The 18,595-nt window shown below is 48.3% G+C and overlaps 2 protein-coding genes across 5 annotated transcripts in view; one reads left to right on the top strand and one right to left on the bottom strand.

The window, feature by feature from the left end:
- Window positions 1-2,452: 2,452 nt before the first annotated feature.
- On the bottom strand, window positions 2,453-15,407 carry LOC143819539 (type-2 ice-structuring protein-like). Of its 2 annotated transcripts, none has more exons than XM_077301288.1 (10): window positions 15,265-15,407; window positions 13,563-13,679; window positions 12,245-12,297; window positions 11,301-11,366; window positions 9,732-9,845; window positions 8,291-8,389; window positions 6,223-6,309; window positions 4,922-5,073; window positions 4,636-4,748; window positions 2,453-2,742 (listed from the first exon to the last, which is right to left on the bottom strand). In XM_077301288.1, exons 4-10 carry the CDS (start codon window positions 11,317-11,319, stop codon window positions 2,574-2,576), a joined length of 753 nt encoding a protein of 250 aa, XP_077157403.1. In that variant the 5' UTR covers window positions 11,320-11,366; window positions 12,245-12,297; window positions 13,563-13,679; window positions 15,265-15,407; the 3' UTR covers window positions 2,453-2,573. The 2 variants fall into 2 exon arrangements, with proteins under 2 accessions (XP_077157403.1, XP_077157404.1); XM_077301289.1 differs by having other exon boundaries at window positions 4,661-4,748.
- A 626-nt stretch (window positions 15,408-16,033) lies between these two features.
- The window catches only part of LOC143819536 (C-type lectin domain family 4 member E-like), a 56,169-nt gene continuing 53,607 nt past the window's right edge, over window positions 16,034-18,595 (top strand). For 2 of the 3 annotated variants that reach the window (XM_077301280.1, XM_077301279.1), the window contains exon 1: window positions 16,038-16,124. The gene's annotated coding sequence lies outside the window, so the exon portion shown is untranslated. Of the gene's footprint in view, window positions 16,125-18,595 lie in introns of all 3 variants that reach the window. The other variant, XM_077301282.1, reaches the window with a different exon arrangement.

Raw genomic sequence — 18,595 nt, 5'->3', positions numbered from 1 at the left:
CCCGCCCCCGCTTATATATACACTTCAGATTGTTGCTGTTTTTAGGTGCGAAGTCGTGTCCGACCCGTCGCGACCCCATGGACAATGATCCTCCAGGCCTTCCTGTCCTCTCCCATTCCCCAGAGTCCATCTAAGTCAAGAGTTCAAAAGCCTCGATTATTTAGCCCGCCCCAAACCCAGATTGGTCCTTAACGGGCCTTTCTCATTGGTCCATGCATAGTTCTTAAGGTGTTAGGACACTCCTCACTTATTCCTTGGAGACATTTCTCAAGCCCTGTTTTCCATGCAGTTCCATCGTTCGTTGCTTTGTCCACACACACGACAAGCTGTGGCAGCCATTTTGTGACAGACTCCCCAAAGGGAACATAACAGAAGCCATGTTGCATCAGGCCAGTCAGTGCTCATGGGGCTATGGCGCCAATCAACACCTTTTTTGGTGCCCACGAAGCATTGCAAGACAGTGGAAGGGGCTGTCCTGGGTCCACCTGCCACAACTTCTGTGACGAGGAAGAGATGGGGGAAGGCTGGCCCCAGCCCTGGGATGCTGCAGGAAGACCCACCAGGCAAGGCAGAGACTCCGGGGAGCCTCAAGCTGAGTTAGCACACCCCGCCCTCAGGCCTGCAACCAGGAAGCAGAGGCCCGCCAGCCGCCAGCCTCACCCCCAGAGTCACCAGGACCCTCAAACACTGGAGAAGGAGTCGCAGGAGCAGTGCCATAGTATGTGGATGCCCTCCCCCCGTTCTTCTTGGAGAGAGGCAGCCTATAAGCCTAACAATGAATGAATGAATGAATGAATGAATGAATGAATGAATGAATGAATGAATGAATGAATGAATGAATGAATGAATGAATGAAAGGTGGAGGCCATCCCAAGGAGAGGTATATGGAAAAAAGCAGGTGATCCTGAATTTAGACCACTTTGTTGTTGTTATGTGCGAAGTCGTGTCCAACCCATCGCGACCCCATGGACAATGATCCTCCAGGCCTTCCTGTCCTCTACCATTCCCTGGAGTCCATTCAAGTTTGCCCCTACTGCTTCAGGGACTCCATCCAGCCACCTCATTCTCTGTCGTCCCCTTCTTATTTTGCCCTCGATCGCTCCCAGCATTAGGCTCTTCTCCAGGGAGTCCTTCCTTCTCATGAGGTGGCCAAAGTATTTGAGTTTCATCTTCAGGATCCGGCCTTCTAAGGAGCAGTCAGGGCTGATCTCCTCTAGGACTGACCGGTTTGTTCGCCTTGCAGTCCGAGGGACTCGCAAGAGTCTTCTCCAGCACCAGAGTTCAAAAGCCTCAATTCTTTGACGCTCGGCCTTCCTTATGGTCCAACTTTCGCAGCCATACATTGCAACTGGGAAGACCATAGCCTTGACTAAACGCACTTTTGTTGGCAGGGTGATGTCTGTGCTTTTTAGGATGCTGTCTAGATTTGCCATAGCTTCCCTCCCCAGGAGCAAGCGTCTTTTAATTTCTTTGCTGCAGTCCCCATCTGCAGTGATCTTGGAGCCCAGGAAAATTAGACCGCTACCACCCCAGAAATCCAGCTGCTCCTCCCTATGTAGTCACCTGGGGGACCTTGGACTCTTCACAGTCCTGATAGAGCTGTTCTCAAAGAGCAGTCCTCTCAGGGCTCTCTCAACCCCACCTACCTCACAGGGTGTTTGTTGCAGGGAGAGGAAGGGAAGGCGATGGGAAGCTGCTCTGGGCCTCCTTCAGGCAGTGAAAATTGGGGTATAAAAACTTCTTCCATTGCCTCCCTTCCCTCGAAGCTATCCTGTTCAACATTTATTTTCCTCAATTAACTCTCTGGTGCGTGCTTCAGGAACTTTGGGGTGTGTTTGTACTTCTTTAAATTCTCCTCCCAGTTGATTCTGAAGTGGTTTATTCGGAGCTTCTTAAGGGAAAATCGGGTATTCTCAGATGGAGGGCCCATCTCTCACGAAGTCTCTGATTAAAACTGCTCATTTCCCCAAACAGATCAAGAGATGTCTATTTGGATAACGGGGGGTTTCTTCTGTGTGAGAGAGAATAAAACGGAGACAGGAAGGATGCTGGAAGCTGCTCAGGGCCCCAATGGGGAGGACTGTGTGGTTCTGTGAGCTCCTCCAGCACACATGAAATATTCGCACCTCTTTAATTTATAAGCTGAATAAATAAATAGAATTAATCCCCCCCCCCAAAAAAAGGCTGGGCCTGAGTCCGTCTCCAGCAGGGCCCAGCCCCCTTTGGCAGCCCTGCAGGCCCCCCTCCTTCCAGACCCCACAAAGAGACGCTCACGACAGGTTCGTTGGTAGACTTTCTGTATTGCGGCATTACAGCAGAATGGAGCTACGACTCAGTCTCCCCCCTTCTTCCGTGGATGAGTCTGTCTTCAAAGCACACAAAGTCCGATCCCTTTTATGATCCCCAACCTCAAGGCAGGTGCTCTCGGGTGCTGAAGTGGAGGTGAGCTGAGCTATGCTCGCTCTCTCTCCACAATCCGCCAAGTTGACTGGAGCAGCAGTTGGCTTCGACGTTAAAATAGGATTTTCTCTCCTCCCCTCTTGTTGCATGAAGAGTGGGACATCAAATTCACATCATATTTCATAGATGGGGTCAGGTGGCATCATGCAGATCCAACTTTTCAGAGTGTTACAGTAGGCGTCCTGCCAGCATTTTTTCCTGTTTCTTTGTTCACATGATATCAATTCAACACAGATTTTATGTTCATCTGTGGTTGGGCCTGGCTTCCCTGTATTCCAAAAGCTGAAAGCAAAGACAGCAGCAATCAAGACAGGCAGATTACAGAGAGCTCCGTTGCATGTAAGCCAAGCGCTAAAATTTACACTATTTCATTTTACTTATTTGATTTGCAACAAAATTTGGGTCCAACGGCACCTTTAAGACCAATATTGGACTCAGATTTTATTGTGCTGTCCAGTTGAATCTATCCTTATTTCATTTATGTCATTGACAGTCAGCCTTTCTCTGTTGGGCTCAAGACGGACGATGGGGAGTGAGTCAAGACAATCAGTAGGAGGGGTACTCAGGAAACAATGCAATAGGATTAAGATTTTAGAATCTACTGGGAGTCTAAAAAGAGAACCGAAGCAAAGCATATGTGTTGAACAATGTAAAGAATGACATAGCGGGATCCACTTCCAGCAAGCTGTACACACTATGACAGACCACAGTCCCTGACCATTTATCCGGTCAGCATGTTGTAGTATTAAGAGCAGGGACTCTAATCTGGAGAACCACCTGGTCTGATTCCCCACTCTTCATCCTTGGACCAGTCCCCATTCCCTCAGTGCTATCTCAGCACCACCTACCTCACTGCTGGCAGAGTTTAAATATGCAAAAGAGGGGCAGAGCACCAGCACCTTAAACAGCTTTACTGAGAAGAGAAATAACTTTGTAAAAAAGAGAGGAGAGAGATAGTCCTAACAGTCTAACTGATTACCTGTTGTTCTTCTGGAGGCAATCAGGGAGAAAGAGTGCTTAAAGGAGCAGGAAGTCTCCAGCTGAACCCATCAGGATGCTGGAGGAGATGATTTTAAAAGAGCAGGAAGTCCCTAAATACCAACTACACGCCTGCTCTGTAGAATATTCTTCATATGCTGCTGAATCAGGCACACTACAGATCTTGCATACTCCAACATTCCTTCTGAGGATCTAGTGTGCAGAGTCCTTAAACTATGCCTTCCTTTATAGAATGTCAGAATTTTCACGTGAAAGTTGCTTTGTAAGCACATCTGCAATCATCTCATCCAGGGGGGCAAAATTCCAGCTCAAGAAGAAGAGTCGTTTTTTATACCCCAGTTTTCATTGCTGAAGGAGTCTCAAAGCGGCCTACATTCGCCTTCCCTTCCTTTCCACACAACAGACACTCTGAGAGAGCCCTGAGATTACTGAAGAAGAAGAAGAAGAAGAGTTGGTTCTTATATGCCGCTTTTCTCTCCCCGAAGGAGTCTCAAAGCGGCCTACATTCACCTTCCCTTCCTCTCCACACAACAGACACTCTGTAAGGTAGGCAGGGTTGAGAGAGCTCTGACAGAACCGTTCTGCGAGAACACTTTAGCTCTCAAGAGAGCACGGGTGCCAAACATGGTAGGTTCCCTTGCCAAATACGTTTATGGTGAAGTGTTTAGCACCCCTAACTCTTCTGTAAAATGCTCAGTGCAGTTATACACAAACTGTTTCCGATATCCCCCCTTGGAAATCACAGAACAAAATGGATAAGGCTGGGATTGGCAAGGCAGAACATTGCCCCCCTGGGGGGTTTGAAGCAGTCATCATCCCCCTCCATCCCCCAATGCCCTTGTTCGGGTAGGGGAGAGTGGTATTTTCCGCCGTGTTGGGTATTTTTATAGTCTTTTAACGGGGGGTTTAATGGGGGATTTTAAGACTATTGTTACCCTCTACGAGCCTGTAGGAAGTGGCGAGAAATAAATCGAATAATAATAATAATAATAATAATAATAATAATAATAATAATAATCCCACATTTTCTGGACACGATCATTATCAAGATGTTAATTTCACTGTATGCAAAATATGAAAAGCCCTCTGTACAGAACTTCTGGAAAGAGTAACTAAGGACAATTTTTGAGAAAGTTTCTCCATTGTGGGATAGAGACATTTCAGTCAAGCACTCACAGTATAGGCGCCTCTGCTGGCTCACCATTTTCCCATACCCATTGAGTACTGATCCGCTGAAGTCCAAGCCAGTGAGGAGCTCCTCTCCTGTAGACCATTTCCTCTAAAAAGTCCTGAAAAACACAAACTGAACGCCTTAGAATGGGGAACTGGAGTGTTCTCTCAGACCAGTTCCAGACACTGGTAAGCTGAAAAAAGAATTGAGTACAGGAGGTCAGATAACAGAACACAAGGGAGAAACAGAGAAAAATAAAAATTCTTTGAAGTTCTCCCATGGTTTGCTCACCTCCTCCGGAATGCTGGTGATGTAAGCCAAAACTGCGTTCCGTTTTTGGCAGTCCTTCTGTGCATCAGAGTGGAAACCCGTGGCAAGTGTGAAAAAATAAAGTTGCCCTTTGAAGGGTACCCAGCCTTCTTTTATTTTCTGTCGGCAGAAATCTTTTCATGAAGCCAGGAACATGTAAGAGAGAACAGGAAAGGGGAATAGACAGAAGCCATTGTAAAAGTGTCCCTATAGCCCAGGCCAGCTCAGTCTCCCCAGATCTTGGCTGCTAAGCAGGGTCAGCCCTGTCTAGTTTTTGGATGGGAGACCACCGAGGATCACCAGGGCCATGACACGGAGGCAGGCACCTCTGAAGGTCCCTTGTCTTGAAAGCCCTACAGGTTGCCATCCGTCAGTTGTCACTTGGTGGCACTTTACACACCAATTGCTTGGGGCTGAGTCCAACACTAGGGAGGGGCATAAACTGGGAAATGCCACTCATTTTGGTTTCTGGCATGCCCGGCTTGTTTTAGGCACCAAACAAGCTGGTTTGCTTTGTGAAGACGGTGATGTGGAAGAACACCCCCCACCCCCAGTGTGATAGAGATCAAACATACAGGGGATCTCCAGCTGACTCTCCTGTACCTGCCCTCCAAGTGTGGTGATGCCAGGCTCAGATTCAGGAGAACTGGCCCTTTGAAAGCAAGAGGCATCTAGCACAGGACTTCCCCCAGATGCCCCTCCACATGCCCTCCAAGTTATGCAAAGATTGGACTTGGGGGTGTGTGTGTCTGTGTGTGTGTGTGTGTCAAAGAAGATCCACCAAGAAAGTGCTTTTGGGGAAATGTCAGTCTCTGATTCAAAAGTGGATGGACCAGACCCCCTGCAAGCTATTTCCATGGCTGGAGAATTCTACTCCCTGTTGCTTTGGAGTTTGGTAAACATTTTGATTGAACAGAAACAATCTGTGAGGGAGATTATCCATTCATGAACCACCATGAAACACTCAAAAGTTTGTGGAAAATTTGTGCTAGCTGACCCACCACAAAACACCCAAACCATAAAAGTGACACAGTAATAAATTGTCTAATAAACAGAAATGGCTCAAGGCAGGGCCGACCCTGGCTAGTGTTTGGGAGACCGCCAAGGATTTGGGTGAAGCTCCTCCAAGGAGCATGTGGGGGGGCCATAACATGGAGGCAAGCAAAGACAAATGACCTCCCAATGTCCCTTGCCCGGCTGCCAGACACACATCTTACAATAAGTAAAATAACAACAAGGGCTTGCAAACAAAATTCTTCTTGAACAATCTCTGAATCACTTACTGATTCTGTGTTCCAATAAAATGCTTAGTCCATTTACATTGGCCAGTTCATCTGATAGACGTTTTCCTTCCTCCAGTAACTGCTGATCTAAAAGAGTTGCAACAATCCAGGTCAAAAGATTAATCAAGGACCACTATGTAGATCGATAGTTTCAGAAGGGGAGCAATGTTGATCTTAAGTAGAAGACCTAGATTTGAGCCCAGTAGCACCTTCAACACCAAATATTTTGGGGGATGCAAGCTCAGTGCTGACCCAGGGAAGCTCAGACCCTTGAAAGTCTGTGTGTACATGAACTCTCCTCAAGTCTCGTCTGACTTCCGTTGGCTGCATAAATAAATGTCCTCCAAAAATATCCTACCATTTACAGCAGGGCTCTGGAAGGAAAGAAGGAAAGCCACTAAGGCAGGGGTAGTCAAACTGCGGCCCTCCAGATGTCCATGGACTACAATTCCCATGAGCCCCTGCCAGCTTAATCCTTGCTCTATTGGTGCCTCAAGAGCAGTTTTTCTAGCAACCAAAAAAGAGTCATCATTTAACATAAGAACATATGAGAAGCCATGTTGGGTGAGGCTTGTCCAGGCCAACAATCTGTCACAGAGGCCAAAACCCACGGGCTGTCAGGAGGCCCACCAGCATGACAAGAACTCAAGAAGCCCTCCCAGTGTTGACCTCCAAGCACCAAGACACAGTGTTCCACCAGTACATTGTGGTTGATAGCTACTGGTGGACCTCTTCCCCATATATTTAGCCAAAACCTCCCTGAAGAGTACACCTAATCACCCCCAAACTAGGGCTTCCACCATCTGTAGTTGAGATATTTGTTGTGTGGGGTGAGGGGAGACAATTGTCAAGCACATTCTCGAAAAGCAAATTCCTCTTCAAACTTTTCAATTGGCCCTGCAGAGACTCCATTGTGGAATCATAAAATTATGCACGGGAGAGGGATGGTACAGGAAGAAGTCCTTTTTCCCGAAGTACAGGAACTTCTTTACTGAAAGAGTCATTGCCGTGTGGGATTCACTGCTGCAGGAAGTGGTGGCAGCTACAAGTAGAGACAATTTCAAGATGGAATTGGATGAGCATATGGAGGTGAGGTTCATGAGTGGCTCTTATCCACGAGGTAGAGACTGGACACTCTGTCTGGGGCAGGGATGTTCTGTCTTCCTGGTGCTTGGCATGAAATAGTGGGGAACCTTCTGGAGTTCAGGCCCCCTTGGTGGACCTCTTGGTGACACCTGGGTTTCTGCCGCTGTGTGACACAGAGCATTGGAATGGATGGGCCATTGGCCTGATCCAACATAGCTTCTCTTCTGTTCTGACATCGTTATCTGTAGATGCTCTGCCAGTCAAAGTATGGACACCAATGGATCAATGGCTTTGACTCACATACATCGAAATCATGCAGTTCTGGAGGCCCCACTTCGAAAAGGATGTGGACAAAATGGAGAGGGGGCAGAGGAGAGCAATGGGGATGATCTGGGGCCTGGGGACAAAGCCCTAGGAGGAAAGGCTGAGGGACTTGGTAATGTTCAGCCTGGAGAAGAAGAGGCTGACAGGATGGCTCTCTTGAAGTATCTGAAAAGTTGTCACTTGGAGGAGGGCAGGGAAAGGTTCTTGTGGGAAGCAGAGGAGAGGACTCCCCGAAATGGGTGGAAACTATGTTTAGAATGGTGCTGGATAGATATCAGGAATTTTTTCCCACAGAGTAGTTAAGCAGTGGAATGGGTTACTAGGGAGGTGGGGAGCTCCCCCTCACTGGCGGTCTTCAAGCAGCGGCTGGACAGATCCTTGTCCTGGATGCTGGAGGCTGATCCTGCACTGAGCAGGGGGTGGGCTAGAGGGCCTGCATGGCCCCTTCCCACTCTAGGATTCTATGGGTCTAGTTCAGCAGTGGAAGGGGCTGCCTCAGGAGGTGGGGAGCTCCCCCTCACTGGCCGTCTTCAAGCAGTGGCTGGACAGATCCTTCTCCTGGATGCTGGAGGCTGACCCTGCACTGAGCAGGGGGTGGGCTAGAGGGCCTGCATGGCCCCTTCCCACTCTAGGATTTTATGGTTCTATAGCTACTTACCAGACATTGTTTTATAGGCCTCATTGTATCTGGTCATATGGGTCCGAATGTGGAGCATTGCGTGGCCTAGACTGCCATGAGTTCGATTTTCAGTATAATCTAATAAAGAAAAAGGATCAGAAGAAATGTGACAGTGAGACAGGATGATTATGGCAGATGGAACTGTGGCCCAGCCCTGGCCCTTGAGGGGCAGGAGGGCACTGAATGAGGACTCCGCAGGCCTTTGCATGATGCTGCTTCTGAGCATTTATATACCGCCCTTCCCAGAGGCTCAGTACCAGGCAGCCTCAGCTACCAATTTGGAGTTGGAGGACAGGTCAGAGAAGAGGCAGCCTGTCCCTTCCCGGCATGTGACCCCTTAGGGTTGCCAAACCTGGAGGTTTGGGGTGGAGCCTGGGGAGGGCGGAGTTTGAGAAGGGGAGGGGCCTCAGCAGGGACGCGGTGCCAGAAGGTCTACCCTCCAAAAGGGCCCCATTTTCCAGGGGAACCGACCTCTGCAGCCTGGAGAGGAGTGGAAATGCTGGGAGAACTCTGCCCTCCCCCATCTGAGGGGAGAACAACACTCCCCCCAGTATTACTTCTGAGCAGCCAGAGAGAACTCCTTGGAAGAACAGTAGTTAGTCTTAGACAAGAGTGGCCTTAGGAATGAATAAGTCTTGGTTCCCACAAGAAGGGATTTTGGATGAGGATGAGAGGAAGGGAAGGAACATCCTAAAATATTGCAGATCATTCTGAAGGATAGCTGATCAACCTTAGGCTCACTACTTAAAGTTATTGCAAGGATCTTAAATGTTTGATCAACTCCTAATCTTTAAACCCCCCTCCCACTCCGGAGGAGCGGGAGGAATAAAAGAGTAAGGGCAAGTGGTTAGGAGTTAGGGCGGGCCCTGTCTGGGATAAAAACTCGGGGGGCCCAATCAGGAGCCGCTTTGCGGTTCACTCGATGCGTCCAGGCCCCTGGAAATGGAAGGCGGGCGAGCCAGCAGACGCAGAGGGCAAGGGAGGGCACAGCGGCCCACAACAGTCGAGGGGCCGGAGACTGCGGGATGGAGTACAGGGCAGCCCCGATGGCAGCGGCCCTCCCCGATTATGCATGCTCTCTCTCCGGCGCTGCGCCTGGTTGTGCCCTGGCCGGGTGGCAGGCTTCGCTTTCTTCCACGTTTCTTCACGCAGGTTTTTCGGCGGCCTGTGTCAAACCTGCACTCGGCCTCTGCTGGCGGCATGCATTATCGGGGATTTCCGTCGCCGTCATTCCAGCTCTGAGGCGGACCTTCCCCTCCGTGCATAATGGGTCATAGAGAGTAATTATTCAGGAGTAGCAGCAGACAAGATTGTTAGAGAGGCAGGATTGTCTCGCTCTTTCTGGAAGAGTTCTGGACATGGCGTCAACACCAGGGGGGCAGTTTGGGAAGCTTGTAGTTGCTGGCTGAGGTCAACTTACACAGAAAATAAAATCCAACAGCAGCGCAAACCAGGGCCAAGGTTGCAAGCACGATGCAAAATTTAAATGCAGCTGGCGAAAGGGATGTGCTCTTTTTTCCAGGACTCTCTCCTCCTTGTAGGGCAAGAGGCAAGAAAACTCTGTTTTAGTCATGAGCTATCAAACACCCCACGTCCCCACTCCAGGCCAAATGGTCTGCATCAGCCAGGGCCCATGTCCTAAATCAGGGGATCTCTCTGTGCTCTGAGTGATAGAAACCCTGGAAGCTTGGTAGGGCAAGAGTGCCATCTATGTCTTGGGGGGGGGGGGCGGTTAGAGCAGAGTGGCCCATTCATCTCCATTCCACTTGGTCATAACATAAGAGAAGCCATGCTGGGGTGTCTTATACAATTTAGACTTCCTCATTCCATCCTGAGTAGAACCCTTCAAAGTAGGTCAAGATTTGAGGAAACTATGAAGGGCCAAGATCAGCAAGTTCTCAGGCAACTTGGGTCTCCCAGAACTGAAGCATAAAAATACCACATCACTTGAAAGAATGCCTGCTAAAAAGCCCCTTTGAGTTAAAGATCAGTGTGGACAGACAGCAGAAAGATGGTACACTGGGTCAGTTATTTCATTGCATGAATCTTTCAAAGTAGGCCTGGAATGGAGATCAGCAGAGAACTGGATCTGACCCTGGAAACAAAACTGTCTCAACAGAGCAAGCCATAAAATATAGCACAGCAGGATTCGGCATAAGTAGTCCGTTGTCTCCCAACACAGCTGGAACCGAAAGGAGAGGCCTGACTCCAAAAGCATTCTTGCTGATCACTTCTCAGTTCCCCATGGAGATGGCAACAGTAAGCTTTGCCCAGGCTTGGAGAAACACCTCTGCTGGAAAGCTCCTTAAGGATCAGGATCAGTGCTGAGAGACTGCAGCAGGGAGGTAGACTGAGGCTGCTGTGCCACTGGTGGACCTTTAAAGTCAGGCATTAGCCCACCTTGATGGTGGGATCAAGGCAGTGCTCTGTCTCCCTACATAACTGACCACAACAACAACAGGAAAGCCCACCCACTTGCACTAGTCTCCCCAAATCTCCAGCAGTTCCCCAGGCCACAGTTCACAACCTCAGATTTCCCCAGCATGTCAAATAGTCATGTCCGTTATCACATCCGTTGGAGAGGCTGCGCCAGTAGATGTTTCCACGTCAAAAATAGAAGCACATCTTACATGACATATTCATGTAGGTACGTTTAACTTATTCTAAACAGATCAACTTCAAAAAAAAAGGTTGCTCCAGTTGCTCTAACTCCAAGCCCAGATAAGAAAGAGAGAAGAGGGGTCCCATGCAAGATCAGTCAGAGGCAACCAATGTCGAAAGAGGCTCAGCACCTCGCCACGAGAGGGTGGGGCCAATTGCCAATTGTACTTGAGTCAGCGAATTCTCTTAACCCTTTCCCTCCCAGATCCTCTTGCATGCAGATTTACAATATCGATATGCCCATCCACTCCCACCCCCATCCCCACCCTAGGAACAGAAATGATGCACCCCTGTGTAGTAAAATAAAACAAGAGTGGAAGCAACGTACCATCTGGTGAGGGTGGCATTCTTTTGGCTTATTCTGACTGTAATCTTAGCTTGTCCTGTACTCTCTCTGTAGGAAGATATCACAAAGAACCCTGATCCAACAATACATCTTCAGATGAAGGAAGCATTTCATGAGTGGATGATGATGTGGCTTCTTTAACTGCCACCTTCCATTCAGGGACTGCAGATCTCTTGGGATGACAACTGATCTCTGGACTACAGACCTCGGGAGAAGATCGGTGCTTTGGAAGGAAGACCCTGTCATTGTACCCCACTGCGGCCTCTGTCCTCCCCGGTCTCCACTCCCAAACTCCACGAGTTCCCCAAACTTGAGATGATCACCTTATCTACCCACCCCTTGTTAGTGGCCAAGGGGGACCTGGCATCCCTAAGTGAAATAGAAGAGGAGTTGGTTTTTCTACCCCACATTTCATTACCCAACGGAGAATCCATTTGCCACTTTCACTGACAGACTGGAAAGACAAGTCGCCACCATCTGGTCCCCCTGATGGCAAGCTGCCCTCCTCCAAAGGGCTGACCGCAAGACAAGCGGCTCAAAAGAGAAAAAAGAAGAGTTGTATTTTTGCCCCACACTTTTTAGCGGCACTGTCGTCAGTTCATATTTTCAACCAAATGTAATCGTTGTCACCCCATTTGATTGATTGTACGGTTATACCCTGCTGAGCTGAGAAGGCAGCATCAAAAATCAAACAAACAAAAAACGTCCGTTTGTCCTTTCAGAATCTATTGTCCATCCACTTCATTGGCAGCGTCCAAACCCTAGGATTGGGGCGAGGAAAGAAACATTTCCTCTCCATCTGTCCTGTGCATAACTTTATAACCCCCCCTCCACCCCAGTTTTTTCCCCTCCATCATATACGCCAAAATCCCATTTTCTTGAGCCTTTCCTCATGGGAAGCAGCCCCTAACGCTTAGGTGACTTACCTTCTTTCTTGCCCTGCATTCTTTCTGGGGTCTCATCTCCTCCTGTGTTCTATCTATGGGAACATTGGAAGAATATAGTGTTCAAATTGCTGGGAGGAGTGGAGGGCAGCAGGACAAGAGGAAGACCCAAACAGAGATGGATTGAAACAGTCAAAGAGGTCACGGTCCCCCGTTTGCAAGACCTGGACCAGGCTGTCAACAATGGGACCTTTTGGAGGACATTCATGGGTCCGGTCGCCATGAATTGGAAGCATCTAGGCTTCACACCCACACCCTCCCTCAGACCGCTCAACTAGCAGGCCTTCAGAGAAACATCTCACCTCAGGAACTCTAGCAGCAGGTTCTCCAAGGGTGATTAAGCCAGCATTAAAAATACTCTAACATCCTGCTGCAGCTTTGGCCTCGAAGGATAAAATCTCCTGCTCTTTGGGCACCCAGAAGATATTTATTGCTTTTATTGCTGAAACCGATCACTGCAACTTTTATGATGCTCAAGATATCCACCATGCTCCTTTTCCTCTACCCAATACTCAGTTGCTTAAACATGTTCAAATACTGCTACACTATCAATTTTATTTAATGCTGCACTGGCTAAAATATATTTCAAACAATTTTTTCCTTTCCTATATCTCTTTTATGCTGTTGTTGTTGTTGTTAGGTGCAAAGTCATGTCCGACCCACCGCGACCCCATGGACAATGATCCTCCAGGCCTTCCTCTCCTCTACCATCCCCCGGAGTCCATTCAAGTTTGCACCGACTGCTTCAGTGACTCCATCCAGCCACCTCATTCTCTGTCGTCCCCTTCTTCTTTTGCCCTCGATCGCTCCCAGCATTAGGCTCTTCTCCAGGGAGTCCTTCCTTCTCATGAGGTGGCCAAAGTATTTGAGTTTCATCTTCAGGATCTGGCCTTCTAAGGAGCAGGCAGGGCTGATCTCCTCTAGGACTGACCGGTTTGTTCGCCTTGCAGTCCAAGGGACTCGCAAGGGTCTTCTCCAGCACCAGAGTTCAAAAGCCTCAATTCTTTGACGCTCGGCCTTCCTTATGGTCCAACTTTCACAGCCGTACATTGCAACTGGGAAGACCATAGCCTTGACTAGACGCACCAGTCCGCTCTAGCCTGAGAGCTCAGGGCAGGTTACAACAGTTAAAACATACATTTCAAAAGTTTATAAAATTTAAAATTATGAAAAAAACGTATCTTTAAACTCCTTATAATTTCTTAAAAGGCAAAAAGACAAATATATAGAAACACAAGAATACAGCACTGTTTGCCCAATACTGTCTTTGTAAGCTGTGATTTTTATCCATTAACTTCACCTGTGGTATTTTATGCAATTATTCCTTTCTCTTTGGCATAGCTTGTCAGATGGATTCCGCCAGCTCACAGTGACTCCCACCTGTAATGTTGCCAGCTCTGGGTTGAGAGGATGCAGTCTGGGAGAGAAGGGATCTCAGAAAGTTATAATTACAAGGAGCCCATCTTCCAAAGCAGTCATTGACTCCAGGGGAACTGATCTCTTCGGTCTGGAGATCCGTTCTAATGGCAGGAGGTCTCCAGGTACCACTTGGAAGGTGGCAACAGTTCATCTCACTCTGGGCCACATTGGATCAGGGTAGGGAGTGAGATCCATACTACTGATCCCACCATAAATTTCTCCATAATGGCCAATTCAACCTTGATTGGGGAGGAGACCAGTAGACTCCTACTTACACCCAACTGAAGATCTTTTTAGCATCAGGACAGTGTTGCCAAATTATTTGTACCTGGGGATGACTGCCTTAGAATCACAGAATCATAGAATCATGGAGTTGGACCTCTCCAGGGTCATCTAGTCCAACCCCCTGCATAATGCAGGAACTCACAACTACCTGCCCACCCACAGTCACCCTAATTCCATTCCCCCCTCAAATCCAAGATCCTTGGCCATTCTGACCTGCAAACAATGGACCTCCTTATCCCAAAGTGGCAACCATCATTACCCTAGGCCAGGGGTAGTCAAACTGTGGCCCTCCAGATGTCCATGGACTACAATTCCCAGGAGCCCCTGCCAGCAAATGCTGGCAGGGGCTCCTGGGAATTGTAGTCCATGGAATTCTGGAGGGCCGCAGTTTGACTACCCCTGCCCTAGGCATACAAACAATGTCCCCAAGAGCCAAGCACCAACACAATCCCTTCTGCCCACCCAATCACAATCTGCCTAAGTTCACAAAATCAACATTTCCATCAGATGGCTCTCTAGTCTCTGCTTAAAAACTTCCAAAGAAGAAGAACCCACCACCTCCCGAGGAATCCTCTTCTACTAAGGAACCGTTCTAACTGTCAGGAACTACTTCTGGAGGTTTCGCCAAAAGTTCTTTTGAATTAATTTCAACCCATTGGTTCTGGGACAACAGAAAACCACTCTGCTCCATCTTCTATAGGTCAGCCCTTCAAGTATTTGAAGATGGTTATCTTATCACCTCTCAGTCGTCTTCACTCCAAGCTAAACAGACGAAGCTCCTTCAACCTTTCCTCATACCACTTGGTCTCCCTTCTCTGGACATGATCCAGTTTCTCTGCATTGTTCTTCAGTTGTGGTGCCCAAACCTGAACACAGGACTCCCAGGGAGGTCTAACCAGAGCAGAGTAAAGCAGTAACATAGCTCATGAAATTTGAGCATGATACTTCTTTTTATACAGCCCCAAATCCCATTTATCTTTTCAGCCACTGAATCGCCCTGCTGACTCATGTTCAGTGTATGGTCTACTAAGACCAGTAGATCCTTTTTGCACATGCTACTGCCAAGACAGGTCCCCACCATCCTATACTGATGCCTTTCATTTTTCCTACCTAAAGCAGAGCTTGACATTTATCAATATTGGAATTCATTTCATCCCAGTTTTCCAGCCTGCCAAGGTCATCTTGTATCCTGATTCTGTCTTCTGCTGTGTTTGCTACCTCTACCAGTTTAGTATCCTTGCGTATTCATTGCCTGCCTAACAAGGTGCCTTGGCTTCAACCCCTCCCATGACTGGTACCTCAGCCAGTTTCTCTCCTCGCGGCCTCAGGTGTGTCCTGCAGGTGTTGCTTCCAACGGCCCTTCCCTCGGCGCATTCTGGAACTCTGGCCTTTATCTTTTGCTGCTGCTTCATTGGCTGCTCCCATGACCCAGCCACCATTCCAGAGAGGGCAGAAGCCCATGCCTAGGAAATCAGGAAGGAAGGGAAATCGCTCTTTCCGTAAGAAAAGTTTACAGTAATTTTCTTTTTAGCAAGAAGAAGCAGGTGCTAATGAAACGGAGAGATAGGACCATTCTTCCTGAAAGCATCCTGGGAGAACGCCCCACCCCTGCTGTGCAGATTTCAAAACAATTACATTTTTTTCCACTACGCTTTGGGAAGTAGAGTCGCCAACTGGCTCTTCTTTCTTCAAATGCTAGTTGATCTAGCCAGGAAACAGTGGAAGGCTCTCAGCCCCCGCCTCTTCTAGAAAAAGGTATGAGCGAAGTAAGATCTTCGTCATCCCTCGATGAACGAAGTCACAAAACAGCTTCCTGTAGACGGGAGACTTCTTGTTCCCATCAGGACCCGGGTGACCTAGCTGGGTGGGAACCCAGGGGTAATATTTTTGGCCGCCCACCGGAAATGAGCCCTCGCTTTGGTGCCAAAGGGCAAGCGGGAGGGCTTACTTTTCTTACTGAAAGAGCGATTTCCCTTCCTTCCTGATTTCCTAGGCATGGGCTTCTGCCCTCTCTGGAATGGTGGCTGGGTCACGGGAGCAGCCAATGAAGCAGCAGCAAAAGATAAAGGCCAGAGTTCCAGAATGCGCCGAGGGAAGGGCCGTTGGAAGCAACACCTGCAGGACACACCTGAGGCCGCGAGGAGAGAAACTGGCTGAGGTATGGGGCAGGGCAGGGCAAGAAGCCAAGGCACCTTGTTAGGCAGGCCATGAATATGCCAGGCAGTCAAACCCCCCCAGTTCAAATGTATTGATGTTCTTCAGTTGGTTATATATAGGTTTCTATTGGTCTCCTTCCCAATCAAAATTGGTTTGACCATTAAGTACTTAGAGAAATGTGTTCAGTTTTGGGCACCGGAATGGAAGAAGGATGTAGACAAACTGGAGCGTGTCCAAAGGAGGGCAACCAAAATGATGAAGAATTTGGAGACTAAGATGTATGAGTAAAGGTTGGGGGAACTCGGTCTGTTTAGTCCGGAGAGAAGACAACTAAGAGGTGCTATGATAGCCATCTTCCAGTACTTGAAAGGATGTCATACAGAGCAGGGGTAGTCAACCTGTGGTCCTCCAGATGTCCATGGACTACAATTCCCATCAGTCCTCAGTCATGGGAATTGTCCACGGACATTTGGAGGACCACAGGTTGACTACCCCTGATATAGAGGATGGAGCAGAATTGTTTTCTGTTGCCCCAAAGGGTTGGACCAAAAATAATGGGATGAAATTATTTCATAAGAATTTTCAGCTAAACATCTGGAAGAAGTTCCTGACAGAGTAGTTCTCAATGGAACAGGCTTCCTTGGGAAGATAGCGTAGATCAGGGGTAGTCAAACTGTGGCCCTCCAGATGTCCATGGACTACAATTCCCAGGAGCCCCTGCCAGCATTTGCTGGCAGGGGCTTCTCGGAATTGTAGTCCATGGACATCTGGAGGGCCGCAGTTTGACTACCCCTGGCGTAGAGAGTCATCTGATAGAAATGCTGATTCTGTGAACTGAGGCAGATGGTGAGTGGGTGGGCAGGGAGGGATGTGACAGTACTTGGCTCTTGTGGCCATTTCCTGCATTCTGCAATGGATTGGACTAGATGACCCTGGAGATCCATTCTACCTCTATGATTCAAAGGAGAAAGCCAGGGTGGGATGTATGGCCTAGATCCAACGGTGGCCCAGAATGAGATGAATGGTTGCCTGGAGACCTACCATTAGAACTGATATCCGGCCCAAAGAGATCAGTTCCCCTGGAGTCAATGACTGCTTTAGAGGATGCACTCCTTGTAATCATGACTTTCTGAGATCCCTCCTTTCCCCAAACTACACCCTCCCAACCCAGAGCTGGCAGCACTACAAGTGGGAGTCACTGTGAGCTGGCAGAAACCATATGGCATCAGGTCAGTAGGAGCTGCATCTACCATGAGTAGATAGCAAGGAACTATCCATCATCATGCTGCATATCTGTTGTGATGCTGTTTACTCATTTGCTACTAATTTACTCTACTTATATCTTATATCATGAGAAAGGCGGGGTTAGAGGAGTCACAAATTGGGATCAAGATTGCAGGGAGAAATATCAACAACCTCAGATATGCAGATGATACCACTCTAATGGCAGAAAGTGAAGAGGAACTAAGGAGCCTGTTGATGCGGGTGAAGGAGGAGAGTGCAAAAGTTGGCTTGAAACTCAACATCAAGAAAACAAAGATCATGGCATCCGGCCCTCTCAATTCCTGGCAAATAGATGGGGAAGAAATGGAGATAGTGACAGATTTTATTTTCCTGGGCTCCAAGATCACTGCAGATGGGGACTGCAGCAAAGAAATCAAAAGACGCTTGCTCCTGGGGAGGAAAGCTATGGCAAATCTAGACAGCATCCTAAAAAGCAGAGACATCACCCTGCCAACAAAAATGCATCTAGTCAAGGCTTTGGTCTTCCCAGTTGCAATGTATGGCTGCGAAAGTTGGACCATAAGGAAGGCCGAGCGTCAAAGAATTGAGGCTTTTGAACTCTGGTGCTGGAGAAGACTCTTGCGAGTCCCTTGGACTGCAAGGCGAACAAACCGGTCAGTCCTAGAGGAGATCAGCCCTGACTGCTCCTTAGAAGGCCAGATCCTGAAGATGAAACTCAAATGCTTTGGCCACCTCATGAGAAGGAAGGACTCCCTGGAGAAGAGCCTAATGCTGGGAGCGATTGAGGGCAAAAGAAGAAGGGGACGACAGAGAATGAGGTGGCTGGATGGAGTCACTGAAGCAGTCGGTGCAAACTTAAATGGACTCCGGGGAATGGTAGAGGACAGGAAGGCCTGGAGGATCATTGTCCATGGGGTGGCGATGGGTCGGACACAACTTTGCACATAACAACAACAACAACAACAACAACAACAACAAATATCTTATAATTTTTGTTCCATTGTCTGAACTCCATAATTTTTGTTCCATTGTCTGCAAGCTCACACCACGAATAAAACTTTGTTGGTCTTAAAGGTGCCTTTGCACTGACATTTTGGTCTGCTACTTCAGACCAACACGGCTACCCACCTGAATCGTCTGAAGAAGAATTGTTTGTTCTTATAAGCTGCTTTTCTCTACCCAAAGGGGCTTACAGTCGCCTTCCCTTTCCTCTCCCTACAACAGACA

Source organism: Paroedura picta, chromosome 10 (assembly GCF_049243985.1).
Source record: "Paroedura picta isolate Pp20150507F chromosome 10, Ppicta_v3.0, whole genome shotgun sequence".
Classification (NCBI taxonomy): Eukaryota; Metazoa; Chordata; class Lepidosauria; order Squamata; family Gekkonidae; genus Paroedura; species Paroedura picta.
Note: the sequence above shows the minus strand (reverse complement) of the source record. Positions and strands in the feature narration are given on the sequence as shown.